At 43.6% G+C, this 18,752-nt stretch overlaps 1 protein-coding gene across 5 annotated transcripts in view; it reads left to right on the top strand.

The window, feature by feature from the left end:
• IGSF9B (immunoglobulin superfamily member 9B) overlaps positions 1-18,752 on the top strand; it is a 140,086-nt gene that overhangs the window by 111,021 nt on the left and 10,313 nt on the right. For 3 of the 5 annotated variants that reach the window (XM_042477404.1, XM_042477405.1, XM_042477407.1), the window contains exons 16-18: positions 282-443; positions 1,880-1,925; positions 4,045-5,664. In XM_042477404.1, the coding sequence (XP_042333338.1) occupies positions 282-443; positions 1,880-1,925; positions 4,045-5,664 (1,828 nt within the window). Of the gene's footprint in view, positions 1-281; positions 444-1,879; positions 1,926-4,044; positions 5,665-6,140; positions 6,488-7,851; positions 7,898-18,752 lie in introns of all 5 variants that reach the window. The other 2 variants (XR_006104830.1, XM_042477406.1) reach the window with 2 other exon arrangements.

Consider the following 18,752-nt stretch of genomic DNA (forward strand, 5'->3'; position numbering starts at 1 on the left):
GTCTTTCTTTCTTTCTTTCTTTCTTTCTTTGTTGGATTCAGAAGTATTTGAAATTCTTAATATTGTCCAAAATCATATAGAATCCTTTAGAAGTAGCGTAGTATGGGAACATCAGCAATGCTCATAGGAAATCTATTCAGATAAAGATAGTGAAAATACCCCAAAAGAGGCATTGTTCAGTTATTCTGGATAAAATGGCAGCATCCTATCAGCACTTGTGTCAAATGCTTAGTGCTTGGAGCAGCACCTTGACAGGTCCTTCTGTTTTCTGTCTTTCCCAGACATATTTCCACAGCCAGACCTGATAGATGAAGGTTTGGCCCGGCCTGTGCTGGCGGGGATAGTTGCCACCATTTGCTTTCTCGCTGCTGCTATCCTGTTCAGCACTCTAGCTGCCTGCTTTGTCAATAAGCAACGCAAACGGAAACTCAAGCGCAAAAAAGGTATGCTTTCTCGGGGATCAGGTGGACATTCATTCAGGAGTGTAATGAAAAGGGTCTTAGGACAGGGAAAAATCACTACTTTCCGAAACAGAGAATGCATAATTGAACCATGCTGCAGTCCATAGGGATGTATAAGGTGAAGGGTGGGATTGTGTAGATCAGCAATTCCCAACCTGTGGGTAGCAACCCCTTTGGGGGTTGAATGACCCTTTCACAGGGGTCATCTAAGACCATTGGAAAACACATATTTCTGATGGTCTTAGGAACTGAGACACTCCAATTGTATGGTTGGGGGTCACCACAAAATGAGGAACTGTATTAAAGGGTCACGGCATTAGGAAGGTTGAGAACCACTGGTGTAGATGAAAAATCCCAGTGGATATCTTTATTCAGCTAGCATTTTTTAAAAATGCAGCTGGCAAAGAAAAATGAAATGGCTATATTGCATCATTGTCAGTAAACAGAAGCACAACTTTGAGTTGCCTCTTTTCCAAAGGCGATTTCTAGTATAGGGCTTCCAAAAATATTAATAATCCTTAAATGTCACTACAGCCTGACTTTGGGGAAGTGTGCAATAGAACAGGTTAATCAAAGGTCCAAAACACACTACAGAAATAATCCAATTTGAAACTGCTTTAACTGCCCTGGCTCAGTGCTAAGGAAGCCTGGGAACTGTAATTTATTGTGGCACCAGAGCTCTCTGACAGAAGGCTAAATATCTTATGGACACTACAGTTTCCAGGATTCCTTAGCATTGAGCCAGGGCAGTTAAAGCGGCCTCAAACTGGATTATTTCTGCAGTGTGTTTTGAACCAAACTTTAGGGGAATCATTTTCAATTCCTAGAACCCACTATGAGCCATACGAGTTCCAAAAAAATTGGAAATGGTTTGAAGACCACTTGTAGTTTTGTAAAACTTGTTCAGGGCAGGGGGACAAAGCAAAGTGAGGAGGGAAATTTCAGCCAAAATTTGTCTGCACAGTGCCTGAAAAAGGCCTAGTTGCTTCAGTCGAGCCACATCACTCAATACTCCTGAATGCTTACCACTGTGTTTACACAACCAAAATCACAGAATCATCCATCAACACTTGATGTCATACTCTTTTCTAGTACTCTCTCTGACACAGTACTTTCCACTTCATATGGAACCTCTTCCAGCAAGGAAAAAAACAACAACCTTGCTTCAGTTCTCTATTTGCTGTAAGGGGAGGATGTAAAACTCTGCCACAAAAGTAACTGGTGCGACTGAGTGAATCCATTTGGTATCAAAACCAGTTATGACATTACAGAATCCAAACAGTTTCTTATTCTGTTCTTTGGCCTGTCTGTAACAGGCCTTTGTGATTGAAAATTCAGCAAATATGTGCCTTTGTCAGTGTTGTTATTGCATCCTTTTAGTGATCTGTTCTTTCTCCCCTTCATTTATTCTTTTCCAGACCCTCCTCTCTCAATAACCCACTGCCGGAAAAGTCTGGAGTCTCCGTAAGTATCTCTATGCTGTAGATCTTTTCCAAGAAATGAGTATTAGATGTAGTCCCCCCCAACAATAGCTCTTACATGAAACAGAACATATCTTACATTACAGTATAATTTAACGACATATTAGCGTTAGTTTGGAAAATCAGTATGCAAAGGGATTTTGTAGCACCTTTGAGACTAACTGAAAGAGACAAGTTGGTAACATGAGCTTTCATAGAATTGAGTCTACTTCCCATGCATCTGAGGAAGTAGACTCAGTTCTATGAAAACTCATGTGACCGACTTCTCTTTAGTTTGTCTCAAAGGTACTGTTAAGGTCTGGCAAACTCAGGACTGTGGTTCCTTTGACTCAATCCACCTGTAATGAGGTCTTCTTTTCCTATTGCCTTCTATGTTGCTCAGCATTATGTATGTATGTATGTATGTATGTATGTATGTATATACAGTATAATGCCAACTTGTGATGTGTCCAAAATACAATAGCCTTAGATTGGTCCTTTTGACTTCTAAGGAGAACCATGCAAATAATATCCTGTATATGGAAAACAAGCTCATTAGCGAAAGAGGGTTGAACCTCAGTCCTATATACATACATAGGAGTGGGATATTGTTCTAGAACCAGCTTCTGAACTGCACTTGGAATTGTTTAGCTGTGCTGGTTTAGAAATGTCTGTAGCTTAGTGAGAGAGCACATGCTTTGTATGCAGAAGTTGATGGACACAATCTACACCTTGTTCCAAAATCCTGGATAGCTACTGCCAGGCATTGCAAACAAAATTGAGCATCATAGCCTAGTGCTCTCACTTAGTATAAGAAGAGAATTAAGAGAATCTTTTTAAATGTGAGTGTGTGTTGTGTATGTGTGTGAGAGAGAGCTAGAGAGAGAGAGAGTGGGGGTCAGTTATAAAATACAGTATTATTCTTTCTCTCTGAAGTGGACATGGCAGAACACCATTTTGGCATCTTGTTTACGTGCTCTTTTTTCAACAAAAACTATGTTTTATGGAGTAACTGCTACTTATTCCAGGTGAACTTCTTTTCAGTGAATCACAGACCTGTACACACACACGTGTGTGTGTGTCCTGAAAAAAAGAAAACTACCATTGTGCAGATCCAGCATCCTGCACCACAAAAAGATTACACATCGTTTGGGTCATTTAGGCAGTTTGAAACTATTCCACTTACCTATGTTCGGATCTCTCCATAAGGATACCCTTAGGCTGTTACAGGGCAAAGACAATATTTTAATTAGAAGAAAATAATTAGCCATTGTCTGCGACATGATTAGGTCAGGACAAGGCAATGGGCAGGAATACTGAATCCAGCCTTAAAGTATTCTCTTTTCTGGATACTCTGAATTCAGTTGCTAGAGGTAGGGGCTTGCAACAGATCTGATTCCTAAGGACCACAGGAGCTTGGGCTACATCCTGAGGAGCAGATGGTAGGTGGTATCACCTTCTTACCCTAACTGAAACAGAAACTTAAGCTCTGTTTAAGGCTTGGGTGTTGTTGTTGTTACCTAGTCTTGCCCAAGGCATTATGCTGTTGGCCAGTTGAAAGTGATTACATACAAAGTGATTCATTTTGTGCATGATGAACACTCTGAAGCTGAGGCAAGCAACTGTAACTCAGTGGATTAAGTCTCAAAGCATGAAGTTAGAAACAACCAGAGCTTGAAAAAAGTTGCTTTCTAGACATCAAGTCCCAGAGTCCTCAGTCAACATGGCTAGTGGCTAAGCAAGCCTCATGGCTGTGCTGGCTGGGGGAATTATTTCCCCCAAAGATAGGAAGTCCCAAAATGAAAGTTCAAAAAATAGATGAGAAGAAAAAGAGATAGAAGAGTGAACAAGCAATTTCCCCCCCAAGATTGTTACAATTATACATTCTCCTGTTCATACATTGGCTAACATTCGGTTACATCCAGTGTTTAGGCTATTTTGACTTTGTAAACACACACAACACACACACACCATACCACAGTCCCCTCCCTTGTTCTTTTTACCAGTAGTTAAATCTTTCTGTTCTTTTGTGCCCAGCCAACTTCTGTCCTAGCTGTGATGCTGAGCAGATTGTCTTCCTTTTCTGTGACCTTTCCACCTTTTCTTTGGTTCTTCTGGTCTAGGTTGTCCTCGGGTAAGGTGAGTCCTGAAAGCATCCGCACTCTCCGTCCCCCTTCTGAGTCCTCTGATGACCAAGGCCCTCCTGGAAAGAGGATGCTGAGCCCCAGCAAGGAGAAAGAGCTGTCTCTTTATAAGAAGACCAAGCGAGCCATCAGCAGCAAGAAATACAGTGTTTCCAAGGCTGAGGCAGAAGCTGAGGCAACCACCCCCATTGAACTTATCAGCCGTGGGCCAGATGGACGCTTTGTCATGGACCCTTCAGAGATGGAGCCTTCACTTAAGACTCGGCGGATAGAGGGATTCCCCTTTGTGGAGGAGACGGACATGTACCCGGAGTTTCGTCAGTCAGATGAAGAAAACGATGACCCTGTCATGCCAGCTTCTGTGGCAGCCCTCAAATCCCAGCTGACACCTCTTTCCTCCAGCCAGGAGTCATACCTTCAGCCACCAGCATACAGTCCCAGATTTCATCGGGGCCTGGAGGGGACAAGCAGCCTCCAAGCCACTGGTCAGGCTAGGCCTCCAGCCCCTAGGCCATTCCACCATGGGCCATACTATGGTTACCTCAGCAGCAGCAGCCCCGGGGAGATGGACCCACCACCTTTCTACATGCCAGAGGTCAGCCCTCTCAGTTCTGTCATGTCCTCCCCTCCTCTGCACCCTGAGGGTCCATTTGGCCACCCCACCATCCCTGAGGAGAATGGAGAGAATGCTTCCAACAGCACACTGCCCCTGACCCAGACTCCAACAGGGGGCCGGTCCCCTGAGCCATGGGGCAGAGCTGAGTTCCCTTTCAGTGGCCTGGAATCTTCACCTATCATGTTTCCTCACCAGCTCCACCAGTGTGAAATGGTTGAGTGTGTGCAGCCAAAGGCCAGTCTTCCTAGGGGACCGCCACCCTCCTCCCTCCAGGTCCCCACCGCCTATCCTGGCATTCTGGCCCTGGAGGCACCAAAGAGTTGGACTGGCAAGTCACCAAGCAGGAGCCAACCTTCTGTGCCCACCGCCACCAAATGGCAGGACAAACCTATGCAACCAATGGCGAGTCAAGGGCAGCTACGACATACCAGTCAAGGCATGGGGATACCTGTGTTGCCTTACCATGGGCCGTCCGAGTCAGTCAGCCACAGCGGCACAAGCACATTCGGCTTGGACACCAGGTGGTATGACCCCCAACCTAGACCTCGGCCCAGCCCTCGGCAAATCAGGAGGGCTGAGCCCAGTTTACATCAGGTGGTGCTACAACCTTCAAGGCTTTCCCCCCTGACCCAAAGCCCCCTCAGCTCCCGCACTAGCTCCCCAGAGCTGACAGCACGTGCCAGACCACGACCAGGCCTCATCCAGCAGGCAGAGATGTCTGAAATCACCCTACAGCCTCCAGCGGCAGTCAGCTTCTCCCGCAAATCCACTCCATCCACAGGATCTCCTGCCCAGAGTAGCCGGGGAGGCAGCCCCAGTTTCAGACCTCCCATGGCCTTCACCTCTTTGGCCACTAGTTATCCCCCTTCTCAGTGTCCTTCCCTGCCTGTGGAGCCCATGGATGTCTTTGGACAAATTTCCTCACCAAGGAGGACTGGGGAGGAGATTCTTAGACCAGAGCCAACACCGACAACCAGTTCGGGGTAAGTGTGTGTGTGTGGGAATTGCTTGCTTCCCTTTTACCCAGCCCTCCTTTCCCTCCCCACCTCACCTGCTCCCATCCCTTCCCATAAGCTCTTCCCCTGCCACCATCATCTTGATCTAGGCACACTGCAGCATCCTTTTTGGAGATGACCTCCAGTTGGCAATAGTAGGATTTTTTATTTTCTCTAGTCAAGTTTGCATTGTTGGGTTGCCCCCCTGCCCCCATGTCTGCCACTGCTCTTCTTAGTAGGTTAGATCAAGAGAATGCTTTATCTTTGTGCTTGTGGGTTATTTATTAGCTAAATCGTCACTTCCCCCTCTCACAACAAACAGGAATTCCGGCTTGCTATTGTTTTGGGGAGCTTTGTGCTGGGATGAGTAAAAAAGGTCCTAATGCCTAAACATTACAAGTTCAGGGAGTTTATTTTGTACTGGGTAAATGAACCCAGAAATTACCAGTATTTTCCTCTTCTAGTTCCTGGCTGTTTACTTTCCTGGGACATTAAAGCCTTGAGGCTGCTCTTTGCCTTCATCACATCCTTTCCCCCCGAGAGGGTTTGCCATCCACCATGAATGAAACATGGCCACACAAGCTGCCTTTTACCACACCATCTCCAAAAGGGGTGCTGCAGCTCCCCCAAGACTTGGGCAAAGTGAAAGAACAAGACATTAGCCACAAGAACAACTTGTAAGGAGAGGACAAAAAAATACCAAATCCACCAAAAAACACACAGAAGTCAAATCAGGAAGCTGCCAACATTCTCGGATCCTGTCCATGAAAGGGATTGCAGCTGGCCTTATCTCCAGCAGTTGGTTTTCCAGGTACCAGGGTTGCACCAGGCAAAGTGTGTCTTTCTTTCTGTCTCTTCCTTCTTTTCCCCACACCTCTGTCTTTCACAGCACCTGTAGGCGCGTGCTCTCCTTCCATCCTTTTGTCTTTGTTAAAACAAATTTTCTGTTCTCCATGTAGTGGAATTTGAACTTCCCCTTCCCTTTTGGACCCTGACCTTGTGGAAAAGAGTGGTTAATGGCTTGATACAAACACTTGTAGAAGCAAACACACGTAGAGCGGGGAGAGCAGCAAGAAGAAAGGTGGGGTGATAGCACATGCGGTTTGCTTGGAATGTGAGCAAGTACTGGTTGCTGCTGGTAGTGTCACTGTAGAAAAAGCTGCAACATTCGAGTGTAGTGTGGGAGGCTGGCTTTTACACCCTTGCAATGCCCCCTTGCATTTCACTTACACTCTCTGGTACCTGGAAGCTTTTAACTCTTTAGGAACCCATTCAGCATGACTGGTAGTTGCTTTCAGGAGATTGGGCCTGTCGATCAAGAGAGGTGTATTTGCACTAAAGAACTGAGGTGACCATAACTACTAACAAAATGAAACTAACCTCTTACTTGGATAGATAATCTCCAACCCCCTGGATCTAGGACACACTCAAAAAGTTCATTTATGGGAAAAGCTCAGGACTTTCTAGAAGGGATGTCTACACTACAACCCTTATGTCAGTTTTCATACCAAATTAACGGTCATAGCTTCTCCCAAAGAATCGTGGAAATTGTAGGACTGAGTAGGATACTTTTGTGCTTTTGTTTTTAATGTGCTGAACATTTTCCATTACCAATTCCTAGCCTGTCCTTACTGTGTTACAGGAGGCTGTTGACATTTTGTTTAGTCAGGATGAAAATTTATTTGGCCCCTCACCTGTTGATAAAATAATAATAATAATAATAACAATAATAATAATAATAATAATATAATATCATCATCAAATAAGTGACTGCTTGCTTCCTCTTAATGATACGTACTCCCAAATCAATTGCATCACCTGCTTAATAATGCTGGGGCTGGCCCTACCCTACTCATAGAATTGCAATTTCTTGGGTTGTCTTGGAAGGGGAAATGACTGTTGAACTGGTTTAAGTCTGTAGTGCAGATGTGCCCTATGTGCTAGTTCCCTGTTGTCTGTGCTTTGAAGCCATAACTCCTATAAGCTTTAGTCATCTTTTCTTTCATTTCTGTTTCTTTCCCCTTTTCTTTTTCCAGTATTGTTTGTTTCTTGTGTTTCAGTTTCTTTCCCCTTACTCTTCCTTTTGGATTTTGTTTTCCTTTTGACTTGCTGATGTCTTGTGGAGCTTGGCTCCGTGCGGGTGTTGATAACTGCTTTGTTTTTGATTAATCTCAGCTATCTGGGCAGTGTTGTCGAGACAAGCTACTCCTCAGCTCAATAGGTAAGGGTGATCAATGTCTGAAAGGATGGTGCTGGGGCTGTGGGGTGTGGTGGGGGAGATGGGCATGGGAAGGGATACCAATGGGGCTTTTTTCAATAACTTTTTTTTTTCCTTTAAAGGGGAATAAGGAATTGCAAAATCCAGGACAAACCTTTATACACTTAGGTCTCTGTGGCTTTTGGGTTTCCCTGTTCTGCAGTACATCTATCTCTTGTCCACACAGAAGCTTATTTCTGCAGCTACACAAATAGCACTGCTTGATTCAGCTCTAAGTACTGCTAAGGCAGAAATCACTAAGTCAAAGATGCCTGCTTTTATGTGAAGAGGGCCATGATGTAGCCGGATATTATGATTTGCAATGCTAACTTTATCATTAGCTAACTATATTTATATACAGTATCACTGTAGTCATAGAAGTTTGCAGTACAAAATAATAGATCATAGTCTATTGGAATTAGCAATTAAGTGAATGGGAAGTGATACCAGCAGTGCAGAGGATGAGGGTCTCTCAGAAAACACACCTTGCCCACCCCAGTGCAGACCTGAAACCAACATTGTAGGCTCTGAATGGTCTCCCACCTGAACCTCAGTAACTTCTAGATCCTGCACTATAGCCAATCCCTCCCTTTGCTAATCTGACATAGGGGAAAGTGGCAGGAATGCAAAAACAAGGGACTCTTATCTCAAGACTGTCTCCTTATGCACATCACTCAGTTACAGACTTTCAGGCTTGAAGAAAGATAAACAGCTTCAAATAGCTGAAAGGCATAAAGAGACAATTCTACCCAAGCCTTTGTTGCTGCTCACCCAGAAGATGACTTAGTAGCCCATGTGCTGTTGGTGATGGGTATGTATGTGTGGCTCACCCTTCAACTATTAATCAGACTTTGAAAAGAAAGAGAGAAATGTGAAAGAGGGAGAAAAGGTTAGCCATGCAAGAGCTGAGGTCCTACAAAAAGTTTAGAGGACACGCAAACAAAAATGGTGAGATACAGAGGCTATCGAACATCTCCTTAGTTAAGAGCAGCTCTGGGTGCACTTTCCATAATCATTAACACTGGTGCATCTGACCGAGAGAGAGTAAAATCTGCAAAAGCATAGGCCTACATTCTACAAACAGCACAAATATCCCTGGACTCTCAAGTCTGGATGTATGTGTGGTTTTATATATTTTAAACTTTCAAACCTTGCATAGGGAAAACCAGATGTCAGGGGAAAGCATATCAAAATTTATGCTTAAAGAACACATTCACTACAAAACAATGTAATTACAAATACACGACTATATAATGAAAATGATGAACTAGATATATTGAATATATTGAAGCCACTGAACACCTAATTGTGTGCGAAACAGGGACTGGGATTGACACAAAGGCAGCGAGCATCAAATTATGTTCAAAACAATACAGTTGGCTCTCCATATCCATGGATTCAACCATGGATAAAACCACCCATAGCTTGAAAATATTCCAAAAAGATACAAATTACCCCCTGCTGCTGCCCAGTAGTTTTGGCCCATTTAGTCCGGCTCCTCAGCAAAAGCCTATCTGACTTGGAAGACCCTACCAGCAACACTGCTACTGTCAGCATAGCCTTGTTCCTCATAGAAGTATGCAGTCCTACTACCATGGAGAGATAGTGCCAAAAGGAGTATGGATACCATGGACTACTAGAAAGATAAATGGCTTCTAGAGCAAATCAGGCCCGAACTTTTACAAGAAACCAAGATGACTTGAAATGAAGCTATTATACTTTGGACATACCATGAGATTGACATGGCTCAATCCACTACAGGTGGATTAATTCAATAAAGGAAGCAGTGGCCTTCGGTTTGTAAGAGCTGAGGAGGGCAGTTGATGACCACGATATCCCCAAAAATATGAGTTCCTTGCTCTGGTGCAGTTAGGCCAGTTTTCCACATAGGAGGGAAGAGGATTTGTAGCTTTATTTGCTGCTGCCAATAGATGCCAGTGGTTTTGCGACCCAAAAGATTGACACAAAGAAAGGAAACAGACATTCATGCTTATATACTTTTCAATAGGATAATTATAGAGCATCCTAACTCTACATAGATACAGTGTCATTAATTAGCAGGTCACATTTTTAGAACATGTGCACTAAACAAGTCATTTACTACTATCCCACAATGACCTCCATGTTATCTGGCAACTGGAAAATAGAGGGTACCTTTTGGCAGAGGGATGTATTAGGCCTTGTGACATCAATGAGACATTCAGAGTTCAGGAGTTCTGTATGAACTTGGGAGGTTTCCAAGTACACAAAGCACTAGCCATAACTAGGCATAGCGAGGCACCACTTTATCAGCCATGTTTGCATTAGGCCTCATAGTTTTGTCTCCCTTGTTGCATTCCATCCTCTGCTTCTCTGCCAAGTTGACATTACCAGAGTTGCTTGCTATATTTTGAAGAACTATAACAAAGGGCGAGCATACAGTTTCTGTTCTAGTCTATACCATTGGCATGATATTTCCATATTGGTTTTTCTTACTGGTTTACCACTTTCTCCCAGTATGCTTTATGAACTGGGGCTATTAAAAGTGCCTTATTCATAGGGCTTGTCATAAGTCCAACCTGACTTAGTGGTAAATAACAACAATGAGAAGAAGCATAATATGGAATGACCAATTAAATCAACCTTAGGCATTAAACATCAAAATGCTTAAAGGACATGGATAAGAATTAATGTGCACAGAGGCAGTCAACATCAAAAAGTATAAGAATTAATGAGGAATACATAGATATGAGGAATAGATACAGTAGTTGGCATCTAATTTTCTCTTTTGGAATAACATCATCTTGTACATGTGAAAAATTCCTTTTAAGGCAAGGAGACTGCCCCAAAGGTAAATTCTTATGCAATTGAGAGAGAAAAGGAAAAATGTAACAGTTAATTCCTGTCTGTAGGCTAAGTGAATCTTCTCTTATGTAGAGATTATCCTGTCTATATACTTTCATATCGAGGCGTGAAACTTTTTTTTATTTGTCAAAGCAAACAGAACATTTTTTTAAAGTCCACATTTTATACATATTTAGATATTCTCAGTGGCTGTAGTTTATCTAGTTCATGATTTCCACTATATATTCATGTTTTTGCATTTAAATTGTGTTGCAGTTGTGCACTCTTCAAGCATTTTGCTTTGGTATGTTGCTGCCTGCTGCCATTTTGTGCAAATATGAGAAAGAATCCCAGCCGCATCTTCTCTCTTCTCATCCTCCTGCTTTCTGAAGTGGCAGGATCTTGGATCAGTTGTGTGAACTAGTTGTAGAGCCTGGCTCCCCAAAGGAGTTATTATTTCATTCTAGAGAAATCTCTTCTTGCCTCTCAGTCAGGGCTTGCCCAAGACTTTTTCCTGTCTGCACTGAAGGACAAGATGGAACATCCTTCTGATGTTCAGAAGTTGATCGAACTGGTAGTTACTCTTCTTTGAACCCTAGTGATATGACAGTATATTATACATGAGGCAGCAGGCAAGTTTGTTTGGAAAAAGAAGGTTTTGTGGCATACTCAGCTATTTTCTCCAGGGTGCTATCTGCACTGGCCAGTATTCTTTGGGGGCAGCCTAGAGTATCCTGCCCCTAGAGTTACCTTGACCTTCCCGCATTACCTTAGCCCTCTGTTCTGATTCTGGGTGGCTGTTTGCACATGTGTCCCACTGTGCTGCCTGGCATAGGCGCAGTGAATCACTTGCATCTGAGATTAGAATGAGGGGTCCAGCCTTGATCACAAAACTGGGTGTCTCATTCTGATTTCAGAGCAAAGTAACCTGTAGTAGCAGCAACCACACAGGGTGGCACAACAGGACACATGTGCGAACAGCTGCTTAGAAGATCTGGAGCAACTGGGGACTTTTAAAAAATGGTGTTAAGAGGGGTACACCCCAGGTTTGGTTCTGAATGGCCCAGACATCTTGATTGTTCATGCCATACTTGGGGACTGGAACCTGTGTTACCTGAGAGGCCAAGGGGGAGGCTGGTTTATTTGGCCTTTGCAAACAGGGCCTAGGAAAGAGGAATACCCAGAGGGCTTGGGAGGAAGCACAAGTATAGCGATACTGCACTGCACCCAGCATCTGCCTGAGATGGTAACCACACTCTGCCTAATGTTCAGACCAGTCCTTATTTCAGGAAAATGTCAAGTTCATAACATTATCAATCTAAATGTTGTAGGGGAGAGGTAGGATTGACAGGTGAAAAGAGACATGGTTTAGAGAGTGGGGAGGACATATTTCACTAGCAAGACTATGTGTTTTACATTCAAATGGTGCCTAGTCCAGTTGTTGGCATTACCAGGTAAAGTTTAGGAAGACTGAGATGTGCTGCCATCTACTGTAAGCAATAGATGGATCGGAATCTAACTCAGTTTAAGATCGCATCCCATGTACTAAATCCAGGTTCATCCACCTCATACTTACCCTATAGTGCAATGCTAACTTAAATATATGTCAGCTATATGAGGTTAGGAATAGGCAGCTATTCTGCTAGCTCTGAACTGCTCCTATGCTGGCCTAACTCTTTCTCCTTGCTGATTTTAGGGATTACTTTGTTGTCTGAGATAGGAAAAACTAGTTATGTTATATCTAAACCTTTCCCAAAACAGCTTCTATACCTGCACATGTAATGCTGGGATGAGAGCAGTTTTGAATAACTTTCAAGACCCCTAGCATGAATGAAATTTCGATTCAGCACAACTTCAACTGATCTAGTGTCAGCTCAGCAGGCCTTTAGCAATCTTGATAAATTAGGATTGTGCTTGAATTTTTCACCAATTATATATCCAGCCACATGATCGAAGAACAGATTTTGTTAAATGTTTAGCATGCTGATTTATTTTTAAAAAAATAAATACATAAAATTAAATAAAACCAGCCTCTCAGTAGCCTGATGGGGATTGAGCTCATGGTGAATAACCCCTTCACCTCCATGACACATCCAATGAAAAGCCTGCCTTCACTATAGCTGCAGCTATTTGCTCCAAAAAATTATATGATTCTCCCCTCCCTGCCTGCCATTTCTCTTATTCACTGTTTTGAAGCGTGGCATGATTCTATGACCTATCATTATGATTGAATGTCAGACCAGCAGCCTTGTATGGTAGTTTGCCAAGAGTTTGTCTCTAACTCTTGTTCTTGACATTCTTCTTAGCTACTCGAAAAACCATGGACTTTATTGAGCCCTTAGTGAGCTTTCATAAATGGCTTGTAAGCTGTCTTTATCTCCAAAGGGCTGCAAGTGGAGAGTTGTAATGTTGATCTACTAGGAGACTCTCTTTAAACAAGGGCTGGGTTATTTGACCATAAATGAAAGCTGGAGAGATGAAAAATGACTCTATGTATTGGGATATTTTTTGGCTGTTTTTAAAGGGGGCCTATAAAGACCAGGGCCAAGTGATTGCCATATGATATGGGGTTGTAAAGTTGTCAGTGAGTGAAAAGCAGTGGTGTCTTTATGAGCAGGCCAGTGAGACCACCTCCCTGTTTTTATGATGCCATAAAATTGATGAGGTATATAGTTTATGAGATTTGTATAAAAGCCTCCAACCAACATGACAGAAATAGTACTGTGAGCACAAGAGATCCTCTCCTGAAAGGAATGCAAACAAATTTGGATAGACATCTAGAGCACTGCCATTTCTAGATGACTTTATGGAATATAAAATAAAACTATAAATACAGTCACATAAACATTCTGTTTTTCCTAGAACTAGGAAAAGCTTTTCAGCAGTTTGTCTTGGAAGGTAATCTTTAAACCCATTAAGTATCAGGACCTGAATAATTTATGCCAGGTCTTCCCAGATCTAAACCCACTGGGCCTAGTACTACTCACTATGTGTGCTAGCCCCATCACTTTGATGGGCTCTTGGTATCTGCTGGGGTTTGGTTCCAGGACTCCCCATGGATAGCAAAATCCATGGTTGCTCGGTTCTTATTATATATAATGGCACAGTAAAATAGTGTCCCTTATATAAAATGGCAAAACCAAGGCTTGTTTTTTTGGATTTTATTTGGGAATATTATTTGGCAATATTGGTTGAATCTATGGATGCAGAATCCGTGGATACAGAGGGACAAGTGTACAAAACCTGGAAACCTGCTTTTTGCAAAATCACATTATTTTCCTATCTAGTCATGTATTGTTCACCCAGACTGGAAGTAGCTTTCTCTCTAGAGGTCTTTTTCTTTTACTTATTGCCTGATCCTTTTAATGGAAGATGCCAAGGACAGTACTTTCTGGATACAAAATATGACCTCTGTGACTGAACTATACAAGCGTACCTCAGTTAACAATGCCTCTGGCACAGAAGTTCCTTTTTACAAAGTCTTTTAAATTCCTGCCCAACTCTAACTTTTTTTGTCTTTGTCCACTGTTTAGCTAGAAGTTTGTTTTTTAGCAGCATCCGCATTGGGACAGTGGTGAAGGAGGGCTGGAGAAACACAGACTTTTAGTGTCAGCTTGTAGCAGCATATCTGCATTAAACAATGCAATAAAGCTTGAACAGGGAAAGAGTGTGGTTTTACTGTCATAATGTAGCTGTGTGCCTGCCTACAACAGCAGGATAAACAGCAGCTGCTTCTAGAATTCCTTAGTGAGCACGCATAAGCAGCAGAACAGAGAGAAAAGGAGAAGCTTGCCTCACCAGCTATCCTCAATGTGCTAAAAGAAACCATAGATCTAGAAGGTTGGCCACCAAAATGAAAATATTAAGAAAAATGGAAACTAGAGAAAGAAAAGCATGTCTCGATGCATTGTGGAAGATCTCATAAGTTTTTGTTTACTTGTGCAAGGCTTAGCTGACCTGGTTGTTGCATTCCACATGCCCATGTTGTTAGTTTTGAAGAAAAGGTTTGCTGAAACATCTTGAAGTGCTCTTCCTTTGGGGAACATAGGAGCCTATCCCTATTTCATCCATGTTAATTCTATCTAAGATACCAAATGTTATGTTAAAGAAGTCTTGCCCAGGAAAAAAATCTACTGTACTTTGTTAACTGAGTTATACCTGCTGTATCATTTTTTGGTTTTTTGTGCCTTCAAATTGAGACAAACCTGTGATGACCCTATGGGGAAACTATCGTAGGGTTTTCTTGGCAAGATTTGTTTAGAGGGGTTTGCCTTTGTCTTCCTCTGAGGCTAAAAGAGTGTGACTTGCCAAAGGTCACCCAGTAGATTTCCATTACTGAGCAAAGATTTGAGCCTCAGTCTCCAGAGTTGTAGACCAATGCTCAAACTGTTACACCATGCTGGCTCTTTACTGCATAATAACTTGCCATACAATACAGGTTAGGCTTGTATCCCAACATACATGCATACATTATTATTATTATTATTATTAACCTTTATTTATAAAGCGCTGTAAGTTTACACAGCGCTGTACATCAATTTTTTAGTCAGACTGTTCCCTGCCCTCAGGCTTACAATCTAAAAGACACGACACAAAAGGAGAAGGGAGTGGTGGTGGGGAATAGGATCAGGTCCAGCAGATCTTTTCCACCTCCGAGGCCTGGACCAAGGCAGATGGACTGGAGGAAGGGCTTGGCTTCTTGATGGATGGTTAGAAGGAGGCTTCCTGGGTCAGAGAGGGGCTCACCTCTGGGAATGCTTCTCTAAACAATATAGTCTTTAATTCAGTTTTGAAACTGGGCAGAGAAGTGATGAGGTGTGCATGTGGGGGAAGAAGGTTCCAGGAGTAAGGGGCAGCAAGCGAGAAGGGACGAATTCGGGAGGGGGCAGTGGTAGTCCTACATTGTGACAGGAGACCCTGACTACCAGAGCGGAGGGTGCGAGTAGGAATGTAAGGAGAAAGAAGGTCAGATAAGTAAGGAGGGGCCAACCCATGGAGGGCTTTGAAAGTCAGTAACAAAAGCTTGTACCGGATGCGAAAGGGGAAGGGGAGCCAATGAAGGGAGGATAAAAGAGGAGAAACATGGTCAAAGCGGCGAGCGGATGTGACAATACGGGCAGCTGAATACTGGACAGAGATTAAAGGATGGAGGTGTGAAAGAGGAAGCCCTGTTAGAAGGAGGTTACAATAATCTAGTCGCGAAACCACTAGGGCATGGACTAGAGTCTTGGCAGTAGAGATTGAGAGGAATGGACGGATCTTGGCAATGTTGTGGAGAAAGAATCTACAGGCCTTGGCGGTGGCCTGGATCTGGGGAATAAATGACAGAGAAGAGTCAAAAATGAAGCCAAGACTGCGGGCTTGATGAACCAGTTGAATAGAAGTGTCGTCGACAGAAACAGAAAAGGAATAATGAAGGGTGGGTTTAGGTGGAAAGACGAGAAGCTCAGTCTTAGACATGTTGAGCTTCAAGCGCCGAAGCCGCATCCACTGAGAGATGGCAGTCAGACAAGAAGAAACTTGCTGTTCAAGCCCCGTCGAAAGGTCAGGGGTGGAGAGATACAGCTGAGTGTCGTCGGCATACAAATGATAGGAGAAACCAAAAGAACTGATGAGTTTACCTAGAGACAGTGTGTATAGAGAGAACAGAAGGGGACCCAAGACAGAGCCCTGGGGAACTCCAACAGATAGCGGAACAGAGGATGAAGTCTGACCACCCGTGACCACTGCAAAAGATCTATCTGACAAGTAAGATTTAAACCAGTCGAGAGCAGAGTCGGCGAACCCAAGGTCAGAAAGTAAATCGACCAGGAGACAGTGATCAACAGTGTCAAAGGCTGCAGACAAATCGAGAAGAATGAGAATAGAGTAGAGGCCGTTTGCCTTGGCCCGCAAGAGATCATTTGAGATCTTGGTGAGGGCTGTCTCTGTAGAGTGCCGTGGGCGGAAGCCAGATTGGAAGGGGTCTAGGATGGAGTTGGCTTCAAGAAACTTAATACAGCGAGAATAAACGACCCGTTCTAGGACCTTAGAAAGAAAAGGAAGAAGAGAAATTGGACGATAGCTAGACAAAGAAGAGGGGTCGAGAGAGGGTTTCTTCAGAATTGGGGAAACGAGAGCATGTTTGAAGTCAGAAGGGAAGGAACCCAAAGAGAGAGAGAGATTAAAGATATAGAGGAGCGAGGGCAGAAGAGAAGGGGCTATAGAGATTAGGAGACGGGAGGGAATAGGATCAAGAGAACAGGTAGTTGGTTTGGAAGAATTTAGCAGCTTAGAGAGTTCATCCAGAGAAACAGGGGCAAACACAGAGAGTTTATTAGTAGAAGGTACCAGGAGGTTAGTGGTAGGGGGCAAGTCGGGAGGAACTATTTCAGATCGAATAGTAGTGACTTTTGTGATGAAGTAGTTGGCGAAGTCAGTGGGGGAAAAAGATGAGAAGACAGGGGGAGAGGAAGGTTTGAGTAGTGTATTGAAGCAGGAGAACAAACGCTGCGGGCGCCTCTCATTAGCGCAGATCAGTGATTTAAAATAGTTCTGTTTTGCCATAGACAGAGCGCGTGAAAAAGATAAAAGGATGAATTTATAATGAATGAAATCGGCCGGTTCCCTAGACTTTTTCCAAAGACGTTCAGCCGCTCGAGAGCAGGACCGGAGGTACCTGATAGTGGGAGTGAGCCAGGGCTGAGGCCTAGTCATGGGGGAAGACACACGTACAGATACAGGAGCAAAGCTGTCAAGAGTTGAAGAAAGAGTGGAATTAAATAAAGACATTGCTGAATCAGCAGAGTCCCCAAGATCAAGAGAAGAGAGAGATGAATTCAAAGTCTGACTGAGATGGTCAGAGTTAACAGACTGAAGGTCGCGGAAATGGCGCTGGACAGTACGACGAGGAGGTGGGATATAAGTAAGAGTAAAAGAAATTAAATGATGGTCAGACAATGGAAAATCAGATGCCAGGTAGTCGGAAATGACGCACTTAGCAGCAAGAATTAGGTCGAGACAGTGACCAGAGGAATGGGTTGAGGAGTTAGAATGAGGCTGAAGGCCAAAAGAAGCAAACAGGGATCTAAGGCGAGATGAAGAAGGATTGTTGGGATTGTCAAGGTGAATATTAAAGTCACCTAGGATTAGAGAAGGGACTGTATCAGATAGAAAAAATGTCAGCCAAGATTCAAAGTCAGATAGGAATTGGGTAGCAGAACCAGGAGGGCGATAGATGACAGCAACCCGGAGCTGTAAAGGAAAAAAGAGTCGAATACAGTGAGACTCGAATGAAGAGAAACAATAGCTGGGGGGGAAAGAGAGAACTTGAAACTGGCAGGAATTGGACAATAGTATACCGACCCCTCCTCCTCGACCCTCAGGGCGGCTTGTGTGAGTGAATGAGAGACCGCCAAAAGAAAGGGCAGCGGAGGTAGCAGTGTCATGGGCCGGGAGCCAGGTTTCAGTAAGAGCGAGAAGGTTAAATGATCTAGAGAGAAAAAGATCATGGACAGCAGTCGCTTTCGGAGCAACAGAGCGACAGTTCCAGAGTGAACAGAGGAATGGAAGCTGGGAGATAGGAAGAGGTCGAATAGGGATCAAGTTAGGAGAGATGCGTGGAGCCATGGGAGGAAAGGATTTAGTAAGCGATAATCAAAAGAAGAAAATATAACAATGACAAAAGTAGCAATATAATAGCCAACTGTACTTGGTAATATTGCCTAAGTATCACAAGGCACAAGGGATTTAATAGAGAAGGAAGGGGTGGGATTGGAAGCCTTTGCTCAAGGTCCCAGCTGCTGAGAGTGATGGAAGGAGAGATGGCTGATGGATGCAGGGAAGGAAAGCTCTATCCTTTGAAGCAGGCCCGATAGATCCGACTCAATCTTCAGATGGATGTAGGAATGGGAGGTCCTTTCCCTTGAGGGAGGCCTAGTGGATGAAAGTCAATCTTCAGATGGATGTAGGAATGGGAGGTCCTTTCCCTTGAGGGAGGCCTAGTGGATGAAAGTCA

Source organism: Sceloporus undulatus, chromosome 6 (genome assembly GCF_019175285.1).
Source record: "Sceloporus undulatus isolate JIND9_A2432 ecotype Alabama chromosome 6, SceUnd_v1.1, whole genome shotgun sequence".
In the NCBI taxonomy this organism is placed as follows: Eukaryota; Metazoa; Chordata; class Lepidosauria; order Squamata; family Phrynosomatidae; genus Sceloporus; species Sceloporus undulatus.